Source organism: Dasypus novemcinctus, chromosome 26, assembly GCF_030445035.2.
Source record: "Dasypus novemcinctus isolate mDasNov1 chromosome 26, mDasNov1.1.hap2, whole genome shotgun sequence".
NCBI lineage: Eukaryota > Metazoa > Chordata > Mammalia > Cingulata > Dasypodidae > Dasypus > Dasypus novemcinctus.
In genome coordinates this window covers 12,062,566-12,083,200 of record NC_080698.1, presented here as the reverse complement: position 1 = coordinate 12,083,200, position 20,635 = coordinate 12,062,566, and the positions used below count along the sequence as shown (strand labels likewise).

Genomic DNA, 20,635 nt, shown 5'->3' with positions numbered 1-20,635 from the left:
TCTGGAAGTTATTCTCTTGGCAGATGATGGCTACCAGAAATAGTATTCAGGCTTGTACATTTTTTAATTGCTGTGGCACTGCACATGGGTTAACCATGTTACAATAAATATGTCCTTCAAATGAAACATTTTAAAACTTTTCCTAGCAATATATGATATAGAATACTAAAAGAAACTGGACACTGCCTCAGAGATTATTAATGACAGAATTTGACCTGCATTAGTTTTATAGAGTAAGCTCACAGTTTCTGGGCAGCTTATCCAGGGCACTTTATGACAAAGTACCACTTTCAAAATGGAAGGCTTGAGCTAGATATTACTTTAGTATTCTTTCCATTGTCTAGCTGAGCATCTTTATGAGTACACGTAACTCTGCCCTCCCAATTATAAACTGAAGTAGCTAGATTTCATCATGTGCTTGGCTTTTTTTCTGAAGGATCGACCTGCCTAGACCAGGGCCATTCTCATTCAGACTAGGTATTAGGCTGTCTTATGAGTTCCAATTTTACAATTTATTATGGCCTCACTTTTGTTAATGTTTCTTGAGTCTTCTTGTCAACAGCTCTTTGGAAGAAAATTCCAATTGAGCGCTCCACTAATTCTCCTGAAACTAGAAAAAAAAAATCTAAGGAAAAGCAAACATGAAAACCCCAGGGATCCAGTGACCCAGGCCTGCCTGACAGATAGTCTCTCAGGGCTCCCCTGAGAGGGGGAGCTGTCCTTACTGAATGTCACACGTTTACAAAATCTATCAGTGGAATCATGCTTTTGGGTGAAAGCACTGTCTCTAGGAGGGTCCTGTAAACTTTAGCACCAATTGCTAGGAAATAGTCCCTAGGAGAAGGATGAAGATAGGTATGTTACAATTAGGTGGGAAAAAGAAGACCTGATTTTGGAGGTTAGTTTGCAGACCACTGCCTGGCTGTCTGTATTTGAATCATCTGGGGTATCTATTAAAAATCGATTCCTAGCACCCACCCTTGAGATTCCAGTGGGCCTTGGGCTGGGCCTAAGTATAGACATTAAGTAAAATAAAAATCACCAGGTGATTCTGATGTGCCCCAGGGTTTAAGAACAGAGGATCAAAATATGGGGTTCTATTGGGAGGTAGCTGAAAGAAATTTGGCTGGAGTTGAGGCTGGGCAGTCCGCAGGCAACAGAGAGTGTTTGACGGCTTGAGAGAGGGAGAGGCTTTTCTGTAGGCTGTGGGAACTGCCCTGCTGAATGGCCCAGCTAATGGGGCTTTCTTTAGGAAGGGCCTCCCTTTGTTGGGTGCCCTCTGCTTCCTAAGGTTGGCAGGGAACATTACGGCATCAGCAATGCCTCACATCCCTGAGTGCCTAGTGCTTGGCTGACATGCAAAACAGTGTTTCCTGTATGGAAAGATCAATCAGTGACTTTGTTCTTGTAAGGGGTACTCACAACAAATAATCTCTCTCTCTTTCACAGTCTCACACATGAGCCAATGTCAGATGCTGGTAGAGCTGTGGGTCAGGGAAATGGGTAGACAAAGGTTGGGAAACTTTCTGTAAAAGGTCAGATGGTAAATATTTTAGGCTTTGTGGGGCACATGGGTCTATGTCACATGTTCTTGTTTTTACAACCCTTTTAAAACTTAAAAACCGTCTTTGCTGGCAGGCAGCACAAAAATAGGCCATGGGCTGGATATAATCCTTGGACTATAGTTTGCTGATAATTGGCTTGGAGAGTTTATTTGTGAAAAACACCCTCACAGTATGCAATTACACACCAAAAATCCAGATTCCTGTAAACCTACCAAAGATGGCTGCTGGGAAGGGGCAGAATAGTAGGCGATCATATTATGGCAGGGATTGGCTTGAAACACTCTGAGGTCCTTACGGAGTTAGGCATCTTAGAAAGAAAAAGTGCTTTTCAGCCACAAGGGATCTTAGTGGGGGTGTGGGAAGCACTGCAACAGAGCTGCCATGTGCCACAGCCACAACATCCAGCAATGGCAGGGAATTTCATGCTTCAGTGGCCAGATCTGACCTTCAGAAGACCTGTATCCTAGCATGACTCTGGAGAAACAGAACTCATACAGTACTTGCAGATTTCTTCTGAGTGTCTGTAAAGGCCTCAGAACCTTTGAGGTCTGGATCAGGCACCACAACATCCATTAGTAAGAGAATCTCTTACCAGATCCAGCCTTGCTTGAAGTTTTAGTACCATTTGTCTCATACAGTCACAGGTCTATGGTGGAAATAGTCCAGGGCAACCCTCACAGGTTTGGGCACTCAGTATTGTTGGATTCTTTATTATATTCATATTCTTTCTGCATAATTTACTCACATCTCATATTAGGAGGCTGTGGGTTCAGGATAGTAGTATTTAATACTACATTATTTTTGCCTTGTCTACTTCTAGATAGGATTAAGAAGGGCTTCTGTGAATAGTGCTTTCTTTCCCTTAAGACCACGTAAAACTAGAACTAATTCTCTTTCAGCACACCCAGCTCTGGATGGTACCAATTCTATCTCTTGGCAAACAAGGAGTAGTCTCCTGATAGCATTCATGGAGAACATGGAGATGTTAACTACCACCACACTTTGGTCATTTCAGTCATGTGACCAATGTTTTATTTTGTAGTAGTTATTTTCTTGAGGAAGAAGAGACAAAACAAATATATACACACAATAATGAGAGACCTCTGGGAGGACTTTAGAGTACCCAGGAAAGATGGGTTATTTTTTAAATCATGTCTTCAGTGTCAAACTACTTCTTGTTTCTATCACTACAAAGTCTGTGATGCCCTCTGTTCTAACTACAGGTATAGTGTGACATACTGCACAGTTATTCCTTTCTTGGGCCACCAAGGATAGGATGTTCTTTCAACCTCTTGTGGGACCACATATGATCATTCCTAAATCATCTCTTAGAGAAATTGCCAAAGCATCACTTGAGACTTTGGCTGACTACTGTCCTATGAATGTACCTATAGTAAATAATTCCATCACTCCCTTTGAGGAGAGCTTTCTTCCAAAAACCACATCTCTGTGTGTTGTACTTTGTATGAGGTATGTCCCATCAGACTGAGAGAAAGCTTTTCTGATTCTCTGTTGCTTTAATTTTCTTTTCAATAGAAGAGCTCTCTTTCCTGTATCTATAGCCTGTTCTATTTCATCTCAGGCTATTTAAAAGTTTTCAGATTTTCTAAATATTCTAATATACCCTCAGTTTCCTCAGATTCTAATGAACACCTAAAGAAATGTCTCTCACATTATTCTAAGCTGGGAAGATAGCTTCTCTTTTTGTGTCTTGTCAATTACCCACAAAAGGTGAGGATGATGAAGGATTAATAATGTACATGACATCCCACCACAGTATTACAACATTCCATAAAACAAATGAAGATGGGAACAAAGCAGGCAATAAGCAGACAGGACACACAAAAGCAGGAACTTACACCCAACTATCTTCATCTCTGCATCAGAAAGAAAGGAGCAAGAATGAGGGGATATCACAGAGAGAAACAAGAACAATTAAGACAAACAGGAAAAAAGAAATAAACACTCACAGGTTAGGGATGAAGCAAGCACTTTTTATCAAGAATCACAGTAGAGGACAAAGTGGATTTCTGAGCACAAGGGCAGAGAATCAGAGGGTCCCTTAGAGGGATGCCATGCTCTGCATAGCTACCATCTAATGGGCAAGTTCAGGGCAACCCAGAGAGAAGCAGTACTTGCCTGAAGTCTAACTCAGGAAGGGACAAAGCATCCTTAAGGCAGAGAAGTCTCTAGGACATGGTTCTCAAAGGGGGTACTAGACCATCATCTGAGAGCTTGTGAGAAATTCAAGTTTCCAGGCCCTATGCCAATCCTAAATGAATCAGAAGCTCTTGGAATTGGCCCAACTTTTTCCAAGCTCTGCAGGTGATTCTGATACACACTCAGAGAGCCACTGCTTTAGAAAACCTTAGCAGCTACAACAACATACTAAATCACTGGGCCAACTGAAATGACTTTTGGAAAGAGAGAAGGCCATTTAACTAATACAAAACAGACTAAAACACTGTAATGCCCATGGGTCCATACCAGGTCCTGTATTCCCACTGACCCCGGGGCACAGATTTCCCAGCTAAGAATTGAAGAGGGACCTACTCTCTACAGGCTCAGACAGGGTCTGGAGAAGGGTCCAGGCCTTCTCGGGCAAGAGGTTTTAAATCATTCCTTTGGGGTTACAGTCTTTTGGCTGACAGTTTTCTTTAAAGTTTATTATGGCTAAGTCTGATGTGAGCAACAAGAAGTAATGTTAACTTCTACTTTTTCACCTGACACACCTGTCCCATCAGTCGTTCCTGACCATCTTCTTGAAAAAATTTAGAAAAGGAATAAAAGTGTGCTATAGAATTTTTCAGCTTTTACACTGAACTAAAATGAATTTGGAGAGAAGGAGCAAGTACTCACAGAAATATGGTGATCAACCAACAAAAGGCTATATGTGCTCAGTTTCAAAAAATATCTTAGATCACTAAATCTACTTGTTCTTCTTTGATTTAAGATGGCATTTCCTGGGTTGGCATATTTTCCCTTGGCCCTTAGTAGTGAGACCTCCCAGAACACCAATAGTGCTGCTTTTGTCTACAGCTCATTACCACAGGTCATGAGTAGAACTGGATGGCTGTGTCGTCAGGGCTTCAGTTTTGAGTGCAGAGGAAGACATCTCCTATTCACAGCACCCATAGAAAGCAATCCCGTTCTATGGAAAGCAATGTAGAACATCAGAAAGACCTTCTTATAAATATCATGTTGGATACTGGTATGGCTACAGCCTATCATTTGATCTCTTTTTTTCAGGTCTGCCAATATACTTTGATAAGGACCTATCTGGGCTATCTTGACCAAAAAGGTTCTTTCCAAATTAGTGTCAGGTAGTTTCTACCAAATGCTGGGTAGTTTAAACCTAAGGATCACAGTTCATGAGTAATTCTAATTCTCCCACTGACTCTAATTTCTCAGAGTTGTTAAGTATTGAAATGCTCACAGTTACTGGCATAACTTCTATCCTTGTTCCTTCCACATGTATCCATGAGTCAAGATAACAAAGCTGCAGCTTCTTATAACTTGACACAGTGAGGGTGAAGGGGCTGCTGCAGCTCACGTATATTTCCGCAGGTGAAGAGTGAACCAACTGCAAGTGGAGGGGTAGCCAAGGCTTTGAGGACTCATCAAAGGATTTCTTGCCATAGTAATTGTTTCCAAGACAGACTGACTGCACACTTTTTCTGTTTTTCTAGCAGGACTTTCAGGGACTGCCCTATCACTTGCCCAAAGATGGCATAACTGCTCTGACAATATCTTGGGGTGCATTAAGGTTGCCAGTTGTTAATAGTTCACAATCCTGGGAATGGTCATCTGTACAAAGTGTTCTTTCCTCATGGGGAGCTGAACTCTCTCTACAAACTGAGGAAGGGTGAAAAAGGGGACAGTATGCACAAAGGGCTCCTTCCTGTCTGCAAATGAATCCTTACTTTCAGCAACAGCACTTGCACCTCAAAGGCAGATAATCCAGGAAACAGCACATTCACAGGCCCAGCCTGGATCTCTCAGGATTGCCCAGTGTCTCTGTCTTGTGGAGCAAATCACTTGATGATTCCTTAGCTGCCCAGGGAAGGGTAAACCTCTTTAACCTCAGTTTGCTTTGCTAATGCCTGATACTGCTGATTTCCATGGTTGACCATGTCCAGCATAACCCAGAAGTCCTTTACAAAAACCTGTGTGTCAATGATGCAAAGAGATGCAGGTACTACACAAAAAGATCTCTGCACAGATGTTTTGACAATGAAACTGCTAAAATCAAATTTTGCTTAAATTTTTGACTGATGCTTGTTCCTTTCTAGTCTCTGATCACTTGATTTTAATCCCATGTGTGTATGAAGGCTAATATAAAGAAGGGACCTTTTCTAAATATGAAGTCTCCTTAACATTTAAAGATAAATGTGCAATTTATCAAGTGGTCTGGACTTCCCATTTATAAGACCCTCTTGTGTGCATGAGCAAAGTTGAATACTGTACACCGTCTGCTTGGCATTCAGAGTCTTTGGAAAGAGAGTAAGGGCAATAGAAAACAAATCTGGTCATAGCCTAGGGAAGCTGGAAAGCAGCTGGAGTCCATTACATGGGTCTTCTCTATGCTCAGGTCACACTTCTCTTTGGGTAAGTGCTGGCGAATGTTGCCAACAAGACTTCAGTGAAGCACAGAGAAGAATTCCAAATAGGTGATATTTACAGCAGTCACAATCAGTTCAATCTAGCCTGGTCTGGCCCTTTTAAACAAAGGCAAACAAACTTTTAATAAAGCATTAAAACTCAACTGAAAGAGTCAGTCCATTCCTCCTGGAATCCATTAAGACAACAACACATTTGCCTGTTCAGATCTCCCTCTTTCCTTGTTTGCATCTTCTCTGGTTATCAGACCACCTGACCCATCTGAACCCTGCTTCTCTCTCTCCCTCACTCGCTACAGCCCCAGCAGCTATAATGGCCTGTTTGGATCCACTTCTACAGTTCTGCCTGTATTTGCCTCACTAGGGAATGCAAACCTGGTATTGATCTGCTGTAACCACAGTTGGGGTAAAAGCATTCCCAATTTCTGCTGTGGCTCTCCATCAGGTACTAGGCAGTGGGGATGAGGCAATTCCTGAGGAACTGGAATAGTACCATTCACAGTGCTTATTTTACACAATTTGCCTCATACATTTTTCTGTTACATTAACATGCACCTGCCATTCATACACAAATTGGGATTATTAAAACTGCAGACATATATTTTAGTATTTTCTTCCCCTTAAAGAGAAAATTCTTGCAAGGCAACTGTCCTTTAAGAAAGGGTCTGGACTCCATCCTCCTAACTGTAACACACCCCTCTTACCCCTGCCACATTCAGTTCCAAGGTGTTCTGCCTACCTGGCATGATGACATCTGGAAATCCCAATTTCCTTGTAATTGCCAATCCTCTATTAAATATAATGGGATTTTCTCTCCGAATCTGTTCCATGTCTCCACGAAGAAGCTGCAGAGAAATGATAAGACCTGCAAAAACAAAAGTACTTTCTTACCCAGAACCACACTTCTACTGTTAAGTAGCACCAGCAAAAACATGAGTCACATTTTCCACAGAAAACTCTCCCCAAGGCCGTGAGGAAAATGTACAAATTTCAGCATTTTTTTTGAGAAAAATTTTGATGCAGAAAGGATAAATTATTCTGAAGAAACATTCTAGAAAGCTAAAAGGAATTTATGTCAAAATGAATCTTAATAACCCAGAGAACTAGTACATTAAACATAGCCTGAAGTCTGGGAAAATGAGTTGCCTTCCTGTTTCCCAGCATCCAGCCTAGTGCCTAGCTGTGCCCCAGTGATTACGGAATGACAGGGTTGACTTGCATAAACTTTACATTTAGGAACCCAGAGAAATCTACAGAAACAATATAAAGGTAGACTACAAAGAAATTTAACCAAAGAAAACTTTGAGTCACAGTGTTCCACAAATTGGAAATGAATATGCTAAGAGGTGCTATGTTTTATGTTAATGAGGCAGGTTAGCACAGGGAAAGAGGAAAGACAAGTCACAGCTAGGACCCAGCAGAGAACATGGCTGTGAGACCCTGCCTGGAAAGTTCCTAAGGGATGGCCACTACTAAGAACAAAGCCAGAAAGACCCTGTGCCAAGACCCTGCTGAAATCTTCTGGAGTCAAGAAGCCCCAAACAACTCCAAACAGGCTTCCCATTAGTCCCAAATAACTCCAAACAAAAGGCCTCATCACTGGTCCCCTGAGAGCTAAAAAGTGGGTATCATAGGGCAACAACACAGAACAGCAAATAGCTGGGGCCTCTCCCTCAACATTAGGAAGGGGAGGAGGGAAGAATGACTTCAGTAAAGGCAACCCTCTCCACCACAGGTGCTCCTCTTGGCCTGGAAGTAGCCTGCATCCATGTCTTGGGTGTGTACTTTTCTCTTGTTGCTCAATAACCTCTTTTTACTGACCTCTTTAAACTGGCATGTTTTTTAATTCTTTTATGCTACACAGCCAAGAACCTAGAGGAATCCAGCATATTCTGACTATACCTGGCAGGCCTGCCCAGACTTCTAAGGGCAGGTAACTCTCCCTGAGACCCTGTGAGGACTGGCGAGTCTAACTTTTTAATTATAGCCTGTCTGTGCCCTCTTTTGGTTGTCTGCCAACACCTTCCACAACTTTAAACGGGTTCCTGGCTAGGGTCCCAAAGGACATAATCTCTGTCTGCCCAGACTTCCTGAGGGGGTAGGGGCAAGTCCCCATGCCATGTAGATCCAAGGAAGCTCTGGGTGGTGGGTCGAACAGTCCTTGAAACCTGACTAGGCATGTGGCCTGAGTCAAGCAAGAGTCTACTGGGAGTATACCTGGGAGATAAGAATGGCTATCACCTGTTGTAGGGTTTCCTTAGGCCACTACTTAACTCCTTTTAATTAGAAGTATCTTTCATCTTCTGACTTACTGCTGTCCTCATTGTTGGGTCTGTGAGATGCACGGAAATGTCTTAGAAACTGAAAATGCATTTGTTAGCCAGGCCTCCGTCCCACCCTTGGTAGTGCCCTAGGGTCTTGTTACTCCTGTGTCCTGGGAAACCCTGAGATTGCCTCTGGGGCCCCGGAGGATGTTTGCTGGCATGCAGTAAAACAATTAATCTCAAATCTCTTAATGGACTTTCTATGTCTGGTTTACCTGTAAAATTCAGTCCCTGGGAGCGGCCATAAGATGAGCTCTCTTATGACCTCCATAAAAGTAGGCAGAAAGGAACATCCCTAGCCAATCCCTTTCCTAGGGAGAAAGCCCAGCTTGGGAGCTTTGGTCTGCCAACTGGACCCAAACGTCTCCTAGGACCTCTAAGGTTCTGGGGATACCATGAGACCAGAGAATCCCAATTCCTAGAAAATGGGTATGGCGAGTAGGGCTCACAATCTCCATGTTGCTGGGTCAGTGAGCAATCCATTCAGTCAGGTCTAGCAGTGGGACACCACCAAGACTGACAAACACATTTATCTTCCCCTAGGATAATGGGTGGCTCTTCCAGCATTCCAGCAGACTCTCCATTGGGGTGTCTTCTCAGAAACTGGGATGACCTGCCCATTGATGGTCTAAAAAGGAAAAAGCTAATCTCTCTGCAACACCATGTGGCTGCAGTACAAGAGAATGGTCAAGAGTGGCTGCTAATTGGGACCCTCAATTTTAACCTTATATTCCAGGTGGCCTTACTGTGTAGAAAGACAAGAAATTGGGTAGAATTTCCATATATCCAGCTTTTTTTTTTTTTCTTTTCTTTTCTGAGGTATTAGGGCCAGGGATTGAGATGGGACCTGATTTTCAGGTTGAAGCCGGCATTCAACCTCTGAGCCACATCGGCTCCCCTAAGTTGTTTTTTCATTTATTTGCTTGTTTTCTGTTTTTTTGGTTTGCTTTTTAGGAGGCACCAGGGACCAAACCCAGGACCTCCCATGTGGGAAACAGGTATTCAACTGCTTGAGCCACATCTGCTCCCCTAAACCCAGCTTTTTATAGCCCTGTATCAAAACAAAAGCCCAAGGGGTTCTTGTCAGTTGTGCTATGCAGAGGGAAACTCTGGAGCACAGAGTAAGCCCCCTCCCAAGAAGGAAGAAGGTATCTTCAATAACCCCCTTCTTAGTAGCCCACCTCCTTATGACCTGGCCCTGGACCGGAAGCTCCTTTAAACTCATATCCAGCAGGGGCATTAGCACTCGCCCTGTATGTCTTGAGGTCTAGTCCAGCAGGTCATACCGAAGTGGACCCTTATTCCACCCAACTAGGAAGTCTGAGGGTATCTACCCTATATATGAAGTAACTAATAAGGATGCAGGAACAATATATATCTGTTCTCTATAGCTGATCTGGCAGTGTGCAAAGGAAAGTTAGGTCAATTCTCTGAGGATTCCACCAAATTTACTGAGGGGTTCCAGCAGCTCACAATGATATTTGAACTAACATGGGGCAACATGTACATTATTCTTTCAACTTGCTACACCCTGAAGGAAAAGCACTGCATCTGGACTGAGGCACTAGGGAACGCCAGTAGACTGGCTGTCCAACAGCCTAACCAGTTTGCAGTGGGAGCAGTAGCACTTCCTAATACAGATTCCAGGTAGAACTATCAAAGGGGACAGATAGATCCGAAGGCTAGAGACCATATGGCCACAGGTCTCCTGGAACGGATGAGGAAGTGCATTATTCCCAGACCAGTCAATTATAGTATGTTCAGGGAAATTACTCAGGAGCAGGGCAAAACCCAGCCTTATTTTAGGGAAGGCTGGTAGAGGTAATGAAGAAAAACTCTGGTAGATTCTGACACTAATGAAGGACAGATCTTCATAGGAACTTACTTCATTAGACGGTCTGCTCCAGATATCCATAGGAAGCTCAAGTCTTCAACAACCGAGAACACACTGCCAAGATGGAGAAGGTAAGGAGGGGCAGCCTGAAGGCCCAGGAGCAGGATTACCTGCTAGCAATTGCTGTTAAAGATACCCTGTTACCTCAGGGTCACCTGAATTCAGGCTCTATGTCAGCAGGAACCTGCTTCAAGTGTGGAGAGGCTGACTACTGGAAACATAGCTGCCTAAGTTTCCTCGCCACTGGCATCTGCCAGGGTTTTGCCCCAGGTACATAAAGGATGGCAGTGGGTTTAGGAGTGCACAGCTCCCCAGGCCATATATGGCCATGGCCATGTTGGCTCCCTGGACAACACCATGAACCATCAAACTAGGACCGCGGGTGACCCTGACGTGGCAGGTAAGATTATTAATTTATTACCTGATGTGGGAATCATTTGCTCGGTCCTGACCTGACACTCTGGACCTCTTTCATCTCAGTGATGCCCTATAGTAGGAGTTGATTGAAAATCAAGATCTAGACTGTAAACCTCTCCCCTGCAGAAAAGGAGAGCCCCAAATAAGTCATCAGTTCCTAGTTATTCCAGAATGCCTGGTCCTGTCAATGGGACAATACCGTCTCCATTCCTTGGGAGCTAGCATTTGATTAGTGGACCCCAGCCTGAATCCCCAGGTATATAATGCCTCAGAAACGAGAATGGGTAAGCCTAGATTTAAAGCCATCTACTTCAAATGGCTGCAGTGTTAGCATCAGACCTGAGGATTCAACTAAGTGAAATCTCCCAATTAGGCAACCAAATAAATCCCTTAGTATGGAATATAGGAATTCCAGGTTGGGCTCTCTGGGTTCCCCCAGTTTCCATTGCTTATAATACCAACCAGCCCCACCCTCATAGAAAACAGTACCCCCTTAAGGAGGAAGCTGTTAAAGACCTCTGGCCCATGATTTAAAAGTTCTTGGAGAATGGCTTCCTAATTCCCTGCCAATCTCCGTGCAACATACCCATTCTTGTAAAAAAGCCCAACTGCAAGGTTCAAGACTTAGAGGAGTTAACAGCTTTCTTAGACCCAACCATCCAGCTGTGCTTAACCCTTTCACTCTGCTAAACCAGGTCCCAGAAACTGCACCTTGGTTTACAGTTCTTGATTTAAAGGATGCTTTTTTCTGCATTCCACTCCACTTGGACTCCCAATACCTTTTTGCCTTTGAATGGCAGGAGTTTAACTTTAAACCTCCAGTCCAGCTTATGTGGACTGTGTTGCCCCAAGTGTCCTGAGACAGTCCTTCTATTTTTGGGAATGCCTTAGCTCAGGAGCTAGCTGATCTCCACTTGCCTCAGAGCTCCCTCTTATAATATGTGGATGATCTACTACTTTTTTTTTTTTAAGATTTATTTTATTTATTTCTCTCCCCTTCCCCCCCACACCAGTTGTCTGTTCTTTGTGTCCATTTGCTGCATGTTCTTTTTTTGTCCGCTTCTGTTGTTGTCAGCAGCACGGGAATCTGTGTTTCTTTTGGTTGCATCATCTTGCTGCATCAACTCTCCGTGTGTGGCGCCATTCCTGGGCAGGCTGCACTTTCTTTCGCGCTGGGCGCATGTGGTAGATGGACGCCCTATCCACTGGGCTGAGTCCACTTCCCTGATCTACTACTTTGTAGTCTGACAAAAGAAGTTTCTGATGCCAACACCATTTGAGTCCTTAATTTCTTAGCTGATAGGGGTTACTGAGTGTTGGCATCCAAGGCACAAATCTCTTAGCAGAAAGCCTACTATTTAGGGTTTCTTATCACCCTGGGGGAAAGTGCTCTCTTCCCAGAAAAAATTCAAGCTATCACTAGTATTCCTCAGCCCCAAACAAAGAAACAACTGCGGGCTTTCCTAGGGATGGCTGGTTACTGTAGACTGTGGATAGCCAGGTTTGGCAAAATAGCCCAGCTACTGTATGTGCTATTGCATAAGTAGAGTCAAGACAAGTTAGGGACTCAAGAGACAGATCTGGAACCTGGCAGGAAACCTTTGTGGCCATGAATTTCCCACAAGATGGCAGCTGAAAGAACCTGTGAGAACCCCATTTTGACAAGATTTCCTCCAGAATCAAGGAGAAGCCCCAGATATTCTCCAGGGGCCTGAACATAGGGGCCTCCCAGGGGATTGAGGAGTGAAGTAACCAATCAAAACAGCAAACTACTGGGATTCCTCCTTTGAAGTTAGCAAAGGGGCAGAATAATTAATGGTTTAAAAAGTGCAGGGAAGTGGACTTGGCCCAGTGGATAGGGCGTCAGTCTACCACATAGGAGGTCCGAGGGTCAAACCCCGGGCCTTCTTGACCCATGTGCAGCTGGCCCATGTGCAGTGCTGATGCGTGCAATGAGTGCCATGACACACAGAGGTGACCCCCGTGTAGGGGAGCCCCACGCACAAGGAGTGTGCCCCGTAAGAAGAGCCGCCCAGCGCGAAAGAAAGTGCAGCCTGCCCAGGAATGGTGCCACACACACAAAGAGCTGACACAGCAAGATGACGCAACAAAGAGAGACACAGATTCCCGTGCCGCTGACAACAACAGAAGCGGACAAAAAGAAGAACATGCAGCAAATGGACACAGAGAACAGACAACTGGGGCGGGGGAGGGGAGGAAGGGGAGAGAGGGAAAAAAAAGCAAGTACAAAATCTAAACTGCCCCTATTCTCACCTTTTCTACCTACTTGGATCAGAACACAAGTAAACCTGGGGGTTTGTAATCTGTAATGAGAATTTATAGTCTACTAATCAAGTCTTTTTAATGTTTTTTCAGGCCCTTTCCTTTGTACCTGGGACCCATAATCTGTTGTTTTCTCCCACATCTCTTCTCTCCATTGCTTAATAAATTACTGGCGTAACTTAACAGGCTTGCACTTAAAATTCATTTTTTCTAGCTTACCCAAGAACCTAGAGAACATCCAGCAGCTGGGCTAATAACCAACACTTAGAATGGGGAATGGACCAGAAGTGCCTTCCATGCCTTAAAACAGGCCTTAATTAGCCCTCCAGCCTTAAGAATTCCTAACTTAAACACTGAGAAGGGAGTGGCTCTAGGAGTGTTAGTCCAGAAACTGGGCAAGATTTCACAACCAACTGCTTATTTCACCAAACCTCTGGATAACACAGTGCAGGGATGGCCACCTTGCCTGAGTGCAACCACTCTTTTAATTGAACAAGTCACCAAATTAACCTGAGGGCAAGCTTTCACAGTCTTCACCCCAGGTGAAAAATGTACTTGAGGCCATGGGCCATTAATGGCTTGCAGGTAGCCAGTTAATCAAAGCTGCTGAGGGTAGGGAAAGGAAGAAGAGATACAATGTGGGGGCATTTTAAGGACTTGGAGTTGTCCTGGGTGGTACTGCAGGGACAGATGTTGGACATTGTATGTCCTGCCATGGCCACTGGGTAGACTGGGGACAGTGTAAACTACAATGTAAATCATTATCCATGTGGTGCGGCAGTGCTCCAAAATGTATTCACCAAATGGAATGAATGTCCTACGATGATGACAGAGGTTGTTGATGTGGGAGGAGTGGGGTAAGGGGGGTGGGGGTATATGGGGACCACGCGTATTTTTTGAATGTAACATTTAAAAAAAAATAGAAAAAAAACAACAAACCAGACTCAATTACTAGCGTTCCCTTGAGATGCAGCAAAGGGTACACCAAACCCTCAACCCAGCCACCCTGTTTACTGGCAGGAGAAGGCCCAAGGTCAGATCCTAAGAGGCCCCTCCTCCACTCATGCCTTGAAACGCTCAACCAAAACTACTCAAGCAGGCTAGATTTAAAAGATGAGCCTCTAATAAACCCAGACTTTGAGTGGTTCACAGATGGAAGCAGTTTTGTCAGGGAAGGAATTAAAAAGGCAGGCTATGCTGGGGTCTCTCAATTTAAAATTATATTACAGAAGCCGAAGCCCTTCCCCCAGAGACATCAGCCCAGAAGGCAGAACTAATTGCCCTAATCCAAGGCTTAATACTAGCCTCTGGGAAAAGAGCTAACTTTTACACAGGCTCCAAGTATGCGTTCCTTGTCCTCCATGCCCACTCTGTTGTGTAGCAAGAACGAGGCTTGCTTACTAACAGTGGGTTGCCTATTAAACACTGTCAAGAAATCTTGGGCCTACTAGAGGCTGTTCTGTTGCCAAAAAAGAGTAGTTATGCATTGTCCAGGGCACTAGAAAACAGATACTGCTAGAGCTAGGGGAAACACCCAAGAGACATAGCAGTTAAAGCCGCAGTGCAAACTCAAGTTTCCCTCCTAGACCCCATTCCATAACCTGTCCCACTACCTAAGGCTGCAGAGTATATCCAGGGTGAGCAAACTAAAGTGGCTAGCCTATGGTTTACCTCAGAAACTAGTGAGTGGCTTGTTAAGGAAGTTCAAGCCTATCTGCTGGGGGAAGTGCAGTAGACGGTCCTTCATGGACTCTACCAAGCCAGCCATCTAGGGAGAGATGCCCTGACCTGCTTAGCTAAATGGGTTTTTGAGGGCCAGGGCCTGGCAAAAATAATCAAAGAGGTTACCAAAAGTTGCTCCTTACCTGCAATTAATGATCCAAACAATGGGAGGCTTAACAAACCTTCTTCCTTAACCCCTCCCTGACCAGCTGCAGGGATCATATACTGGGGAGAACTGGCAGATAGACTTTACCCATGCACCATACTGCTAGGGATATATGTGAGTGTAGCAGTTTGATATGGTTCATGAATTCCAAAAACAGATATTGGATTATGTTTTTACACTGGTCTGTACCTGGGTGTGATTAAATTATGATTAGGGCTTTGATTGGGCCATGTCAGTAGGGTGAGTCCCCACACCTTGGTGGATGGGGCACAAGATAAAGACATGGCACAAGAAGAGAGCTGGAGTTTTGATGCTGGAGCTTTGATGCTGGAGTCTTGACCTGGAGCCCCAGGAAGCAAGTACACAGAGGAGCTTGGTCGTGAGGAAAAAGAGAAGCAAGCCTCAGGAAGAGAGGAACCCTGAGCCCAGAGAAAAGCAAGTCCTGGGAAGAGAGGAACCCTGAGCCAAGAGAAAAGCAAGCCCTGGGAAGAGAGGAACCCAGGAAGCCTGAACCCTGGCAGACTTCGGCAGCCATCTTGCTCCAACATGTGGCAAAAAGACTTTGGTGAAGGAGGTAACTTAACGCTTTACGGTCTGGTAACTGCAAGCTTCTACCCCAAATAAATACCCTTTATAAAAACCAACCAATTTCTGGCTGAATAATACAGTGAGGCAGGGTAGATTAGGGAATAAAAAGATGAGTCTGAGACCTGGCAGAAAACTATGGCCATGAAATACATGGCCATGGGGACCTCACAAGATGGTTGCTGGAAGAACCCTGCGAGAACCCCTATTTGGAACAGGATTTCGTCCAGGATCAAGGAAAAGCCCCGGCTATTCTCACAGGGGCCTTGCCATTAGGTTGCCCTGGGAAACTGATGGGTAGGGTAACCAATCAAAACAGTAAACAGCTGGGAGTCCTGTTCCTGAAGGTTAACAAAGGATGGGGTAATAATTAATGGCTTAAAAGTCAAGAAGAAGTTAAATTGACCCCTCTTCCCAGTTTTACTCTTTCTCTCCATGCCCAGATAAGCACTCAAGTACACCTGGACACTTGTAGTCTGTAAATCAACCCTTTTTACCCCTTTATAGCCCTTTTTTTCTCTCTGCCTAGACCAACCCACAAGAATACCAGGGACTCATAATCTGTTATTTTCTCCCATTTCTCTTCTCTCATTCTCTGGCCTAACTAAACTGGTATGTACTTAAAATTCTTATTTATTTATTTATTTATTTATTTATTTAATTTTAATTGACTTTGTAATAATATTACATTAAAAAATATATATGAGGTCCCATTCAACCCCACCCCCCCTCCCCACCTCTCCCCCCCCCAGCAACACTCATTCCCATCATCATGACACATCCATTGCATTTGGTAAGTACATCTCTGGGCACCTCTGCACCTCATGGTCAATGGTCCACATCATGGCCCATACTCTCCCCCATTCCATCCAGTGGGCCCTGTGAGGATTTACAATGTCCGGTGATTGCCCCTGAAGCACCATCCAGGGCAGCTCCAGGTCCCAAAGACGCCTCCACCTCCAATTCTTTTTGTGTAACATAGCCAAGAACCTAGAGGAAATTCGGCAACATAAGTACCTTTCAGTACTGATAGATACTTTCACTGGATGGGTGGAAGTGTTTCCTGCTAGAAGGGAAACAGTAAACTATCAGCTGCCCTTGGAATTAATTATCATCTTCATAGTTCCTGGAGATGCCAATCCTCAGGGAAAAGTAAAAATTGTCAACCAAACCTTGAAACAAATATTGGCCAAAATTTGCCAGGAAACAACATCACTTTGGGTCACCAATCTACCCATGGCTTTGCTGAGGCTGTGTATAGCTCCAAAGGACCAGCTTTAGCTCAGCCCCTTTGAGATGGTCTATGGGTGACCTTTCCTCACCCAGGATCTGGTATTAGATCAGGAGACTCAAGAACTAACCAAATATTTTATAAACCTAAGAAAAACTCAACAAATCATCTAGGGGCTCAGGAACAAAATCCTCCCTAGCCCCAACCAAGCGTTATGTCTACCTAAAGTTAAACCTGGAGACCAGGTTCTGATCAAAATCTGGTAGGAGACCAGGTCTCACTACCAATTAGCACTAAAATATAAAGGGCCTTACTCTGTGGTTCTGATCACTCCCACAGCTGTTAAAGTTAAAGGAATTGCCAGCTGGGCACCCTTATTGTAGGTGGTGCCCATTGTCCAAGGAAGTGCCAACTCACCAGAAACGCCTGATGAACCATTCGAGTGCTAGCCACTGGGATGGCCTGAGATACCTCTTAAAGAAACAAAGTTTAGTGCCTCGTCAAAGCCAGAACATAAACTGTGTGCTATTATCTCTAACTCTAGCCCACATGAATCTTCATGTAGTTTACTATATCATCTTCCTGCTGGGGGGGGGCACGTCAGACACCCCTTTAAAAATCTCATCCAAAAAGTGGCTGACTTAACCAATAAATCCTCATGTTGGCTCTGTGTGTCCCAACCAGAAACATCTATGGTCTGGCCAGCTGCTCCCAAGCACTGGGCAATTGCCTATCTCATAGTCCAGCCTATTGCCACAACATCACCCAGTGCAGGGGTAGAATACTGACAACCCATCAGTCAGCTTCTCAGAACACTCTGAGCTAGCAGCATCACTTAGAACCTACTCTCTCACTCTATTGTATTGGGACCTTTATATACTTCAGTCCACATACCTAAAAATACTACCGTCCCCATCTGTATCTATTCCAGTGCCTCCCAACACTCCTCCTCCCCTTGTTTCCTGGGCCAACCTAATTTTACTTCCTGTAACAATACCTTCTGGATGGCCCCCCAGCCAGTCAAACATTTAGGTATGCTGACTGCTTCCCCTTGAGTTTGGCGGCCAGATGTCTACTTAACCCAGTACCCCATCAACACCACGTTGCTCACCAGCACCAAAGATCCACTCAAGGCCTGACAGCCTAGGGGAGGAATAATAAGGGATTCAAACACTACCCAGTACTGTTGGGGATGCCCTGCTAGCTCCTGTAATTCTATACTTCTAAACACAACTTAGGCCAACCAAAACACCCCACCAAAGATGCTGTGAGTGTGTTGTAAACTAGACCCCTATGGCATGGGAGGAGAAACCAACCTTGTCTGGGACACCCAGAGAAGCACCCTGTTTCATGACCCACAGCCCAATGGGTATATGTTGGTACTGTCTCCTAGCAGGTTAACCAGTGAGCTGACAACTGTGAAGTCTGAAAAGAGCTCTAGCTCCCAAATAACTATTCTCACATTTGCTATTTTACCTATCAAGATGGAATTTTCTCTCTTTGCAGAGACAAGGCCAATCTCTACTTACTTCCCCTTTGGAATGGCTTATGCTCACTAGCATACCTAACCCCTCTGTCTACTATGGTCCTTAAAACTTCACTATGCTATTGCCTGTATTTTTTCACCACAAAATAATTAAAAGGGCAGTGCCTCTTCTCATTCCTCTTAGCTGTCTTAGGCATAACCACTGCCATAGGAACTGGGGTTGGAAGTTTATACCAAACTTAGCAGATCTACCACAATCTCTTTTCTAGAGTTAACCAGTAGCATAGAAAAAACTAGCCATGCCTTAGAAGCCCTTAGACAACAAACACACTCTTGCTGCTGTGGTGCTGCAAAATTGCAGAGCCCTAAATATGTTAACAACAGCACAGGGAGGAACCTGTCTGTTCCTCAAGGAAGAATGCTGTTTTTCTCTGTAAATCACTCCAGAACAATCCTAGACAGCATTAAAAACCTGCAGGATGAAGCACATCAACTTCAGGAGGATGCAGTCTCTGGAGGCATCTTAACTTTTTCACTCTCGTGGTCCAGTGTGTCATAGCTGGCCTCCTTTTTGCGCCTGTTTACCACCAACTTCTTTATCCTTTTGGTAGGACTATTATCTTCAAAATTCTGAGTTTATTTCTCCCAGATCAAGGTATTAGTCATGCGGGGATTTCATCCAGTCCCAACCATGGTACTGGGCCTCCCTTTCTTCAACCTCAATAGAACAATCATAGAGTTTTATACCCTGTCAGGGAGGGACTACTGCTCCTAAGCAGCAGGAAGCAGCTACAGAAGAATGACCATTGCCCTTCAGCTCCCCCTTAAGAATAAGGGTGTAAACTCTAAGAGGGGGCTGAGGGAGGTTAGTATAGGGAAAGAGGGGAGATAAGTCACAGCTGGGACCCGGCAGAGAACATGGCTGTGAGACCCCACTTGGAAACCCCCTAAGGGAAGGCTGCTACTAAGAACAAAGCCAAGGGAAGTAGACGTGGCTCAACTGATAGAGTGTCCGTCTCCCATATGGAGGGTCCAGGGTTCAATCCCCAGGACCTCCTCACCCATATGGTAAGCTGGCTCATGCACAGTGCTGCCACGTGCAAGGAGTGCACCCCGTAAGGAGAGCTGCCCCGTGTGAAAAAGTGCAGCCTGCCCAGGAGTGGCGATACACACACAGAGCTGATGCAGCAAGATGACGCAACAACAACAAAAAAAGAGACACAGTTTCCCAGGGCCGCCGGATAAATGCAAGCAGACAGAGGAACACACAGCGAATGGACACACAGAGCAGACAATGGGGGAAAGGGGAGAGAATTAAATAAAATAAATCTTAAAAAAAGAAAAAAAGAAAAAGAACAAAGCCAGAAAGACCCCGCTGAGATCTTCTGGGGTCAAGAGGAAGCCATGGACAATTCCAAACAGGCCTCCCCATTGGTCCCAAATATCTCCGAACAAAAGGCCTCATTACTGGGCTCCTGAGAGCTAACAGGTGGGTATCGTAAGGCAACAATCAGAAGAGCAAACAGCTGGGGCCTGTCCCCAACATTAGGAAAGGGGAGGAGTGAAGAATATCTTTAACAAAGGCAACCCCCACCCCCGTGACCCAAGGTGCTCCTCTTTGCCAGGAGGGAGCCTGCATTCAGGTCTCGGGTTTGTACTCTTCTCTTGTTTCTCAATAAACTCTTTTTACTGGCCTAATTAAACTGGCATGTTCTTAAATTATTTTATACAACATAGCCAAGAACCTAGAGGAATCTAGTTTCTCTTCTGACTACACTAGCCGTATGCTGAAGTGTGAGATGTAACATGCTGGCACAACCTTGGTATGGTTTGTAAAAAAAGCAAACAGAGCAGACATTGTATTCCCTCTGCCAGGAACCACTATAATGCAAGGGGGGAAAAGGTGCTTTTGTTAGGGTAAGGCTTGCTTCAGGAGCCCAAGAGTTTCAGGCAATCCAGACAACCACAGAGGCTTTGTTCAGAACTGAGAAGTATGTTATGTCCCCTTAGGTGAGCTAGCTTCTGGTTCATTATTTATACCCTAGAAGTTTCACACAAAGTTAGTATCTCCTGGAATACCCCCAGAGGGTCCCCACTGAAATCACTAGCTGGAAGGCTATAAGAGGTCAAGTCTATCTCTGAAACTCTGTGAAAGATATTAGTTAACAAGATGATGACTTGGAATTTGAGTGGAATATGAGTATCTATAGAAATGATGGAACCTGTGATAATGAGGACAACCAGAAGAGTGGTAGTGAAGCAGGGCAGTAAAATAGGGAATCAAAAGATGAATGTGGAACCTGGCAAAAAGTCCATGCAGACATCAATATCCCCGAGATGGCT

The 20,635-nt window shown here is 44.5% G+C and overlaps 1 protein-coding gene across 15 annotated transcripts in view; it reads right to left on the bottom strand.

Moving 5' to 3' along the window:
• The window catches only part of DOCK3 (dedicator of cytokinesis 3), a 657,203-nt gene that overhangs the window by 142,183 nt on the left and 494,385 nt on the right, over window positions 1-20,635 (bottom strand). For all 15 annotated transcript variants that reach the window (XM_058288315.2, XM_058288314.1, XM_058288308.2 and 12 more), the window contains exon 14: window positions 6,924-7,049. In XM_058288315.2, coding sequence (XP_058144298.1) covers window positions 6,924-7,049 — 126 coding nt within the window. The remainder of the gene's footprint in view (window positions 1-6,923; window positions 7,050-20,635) is intronic.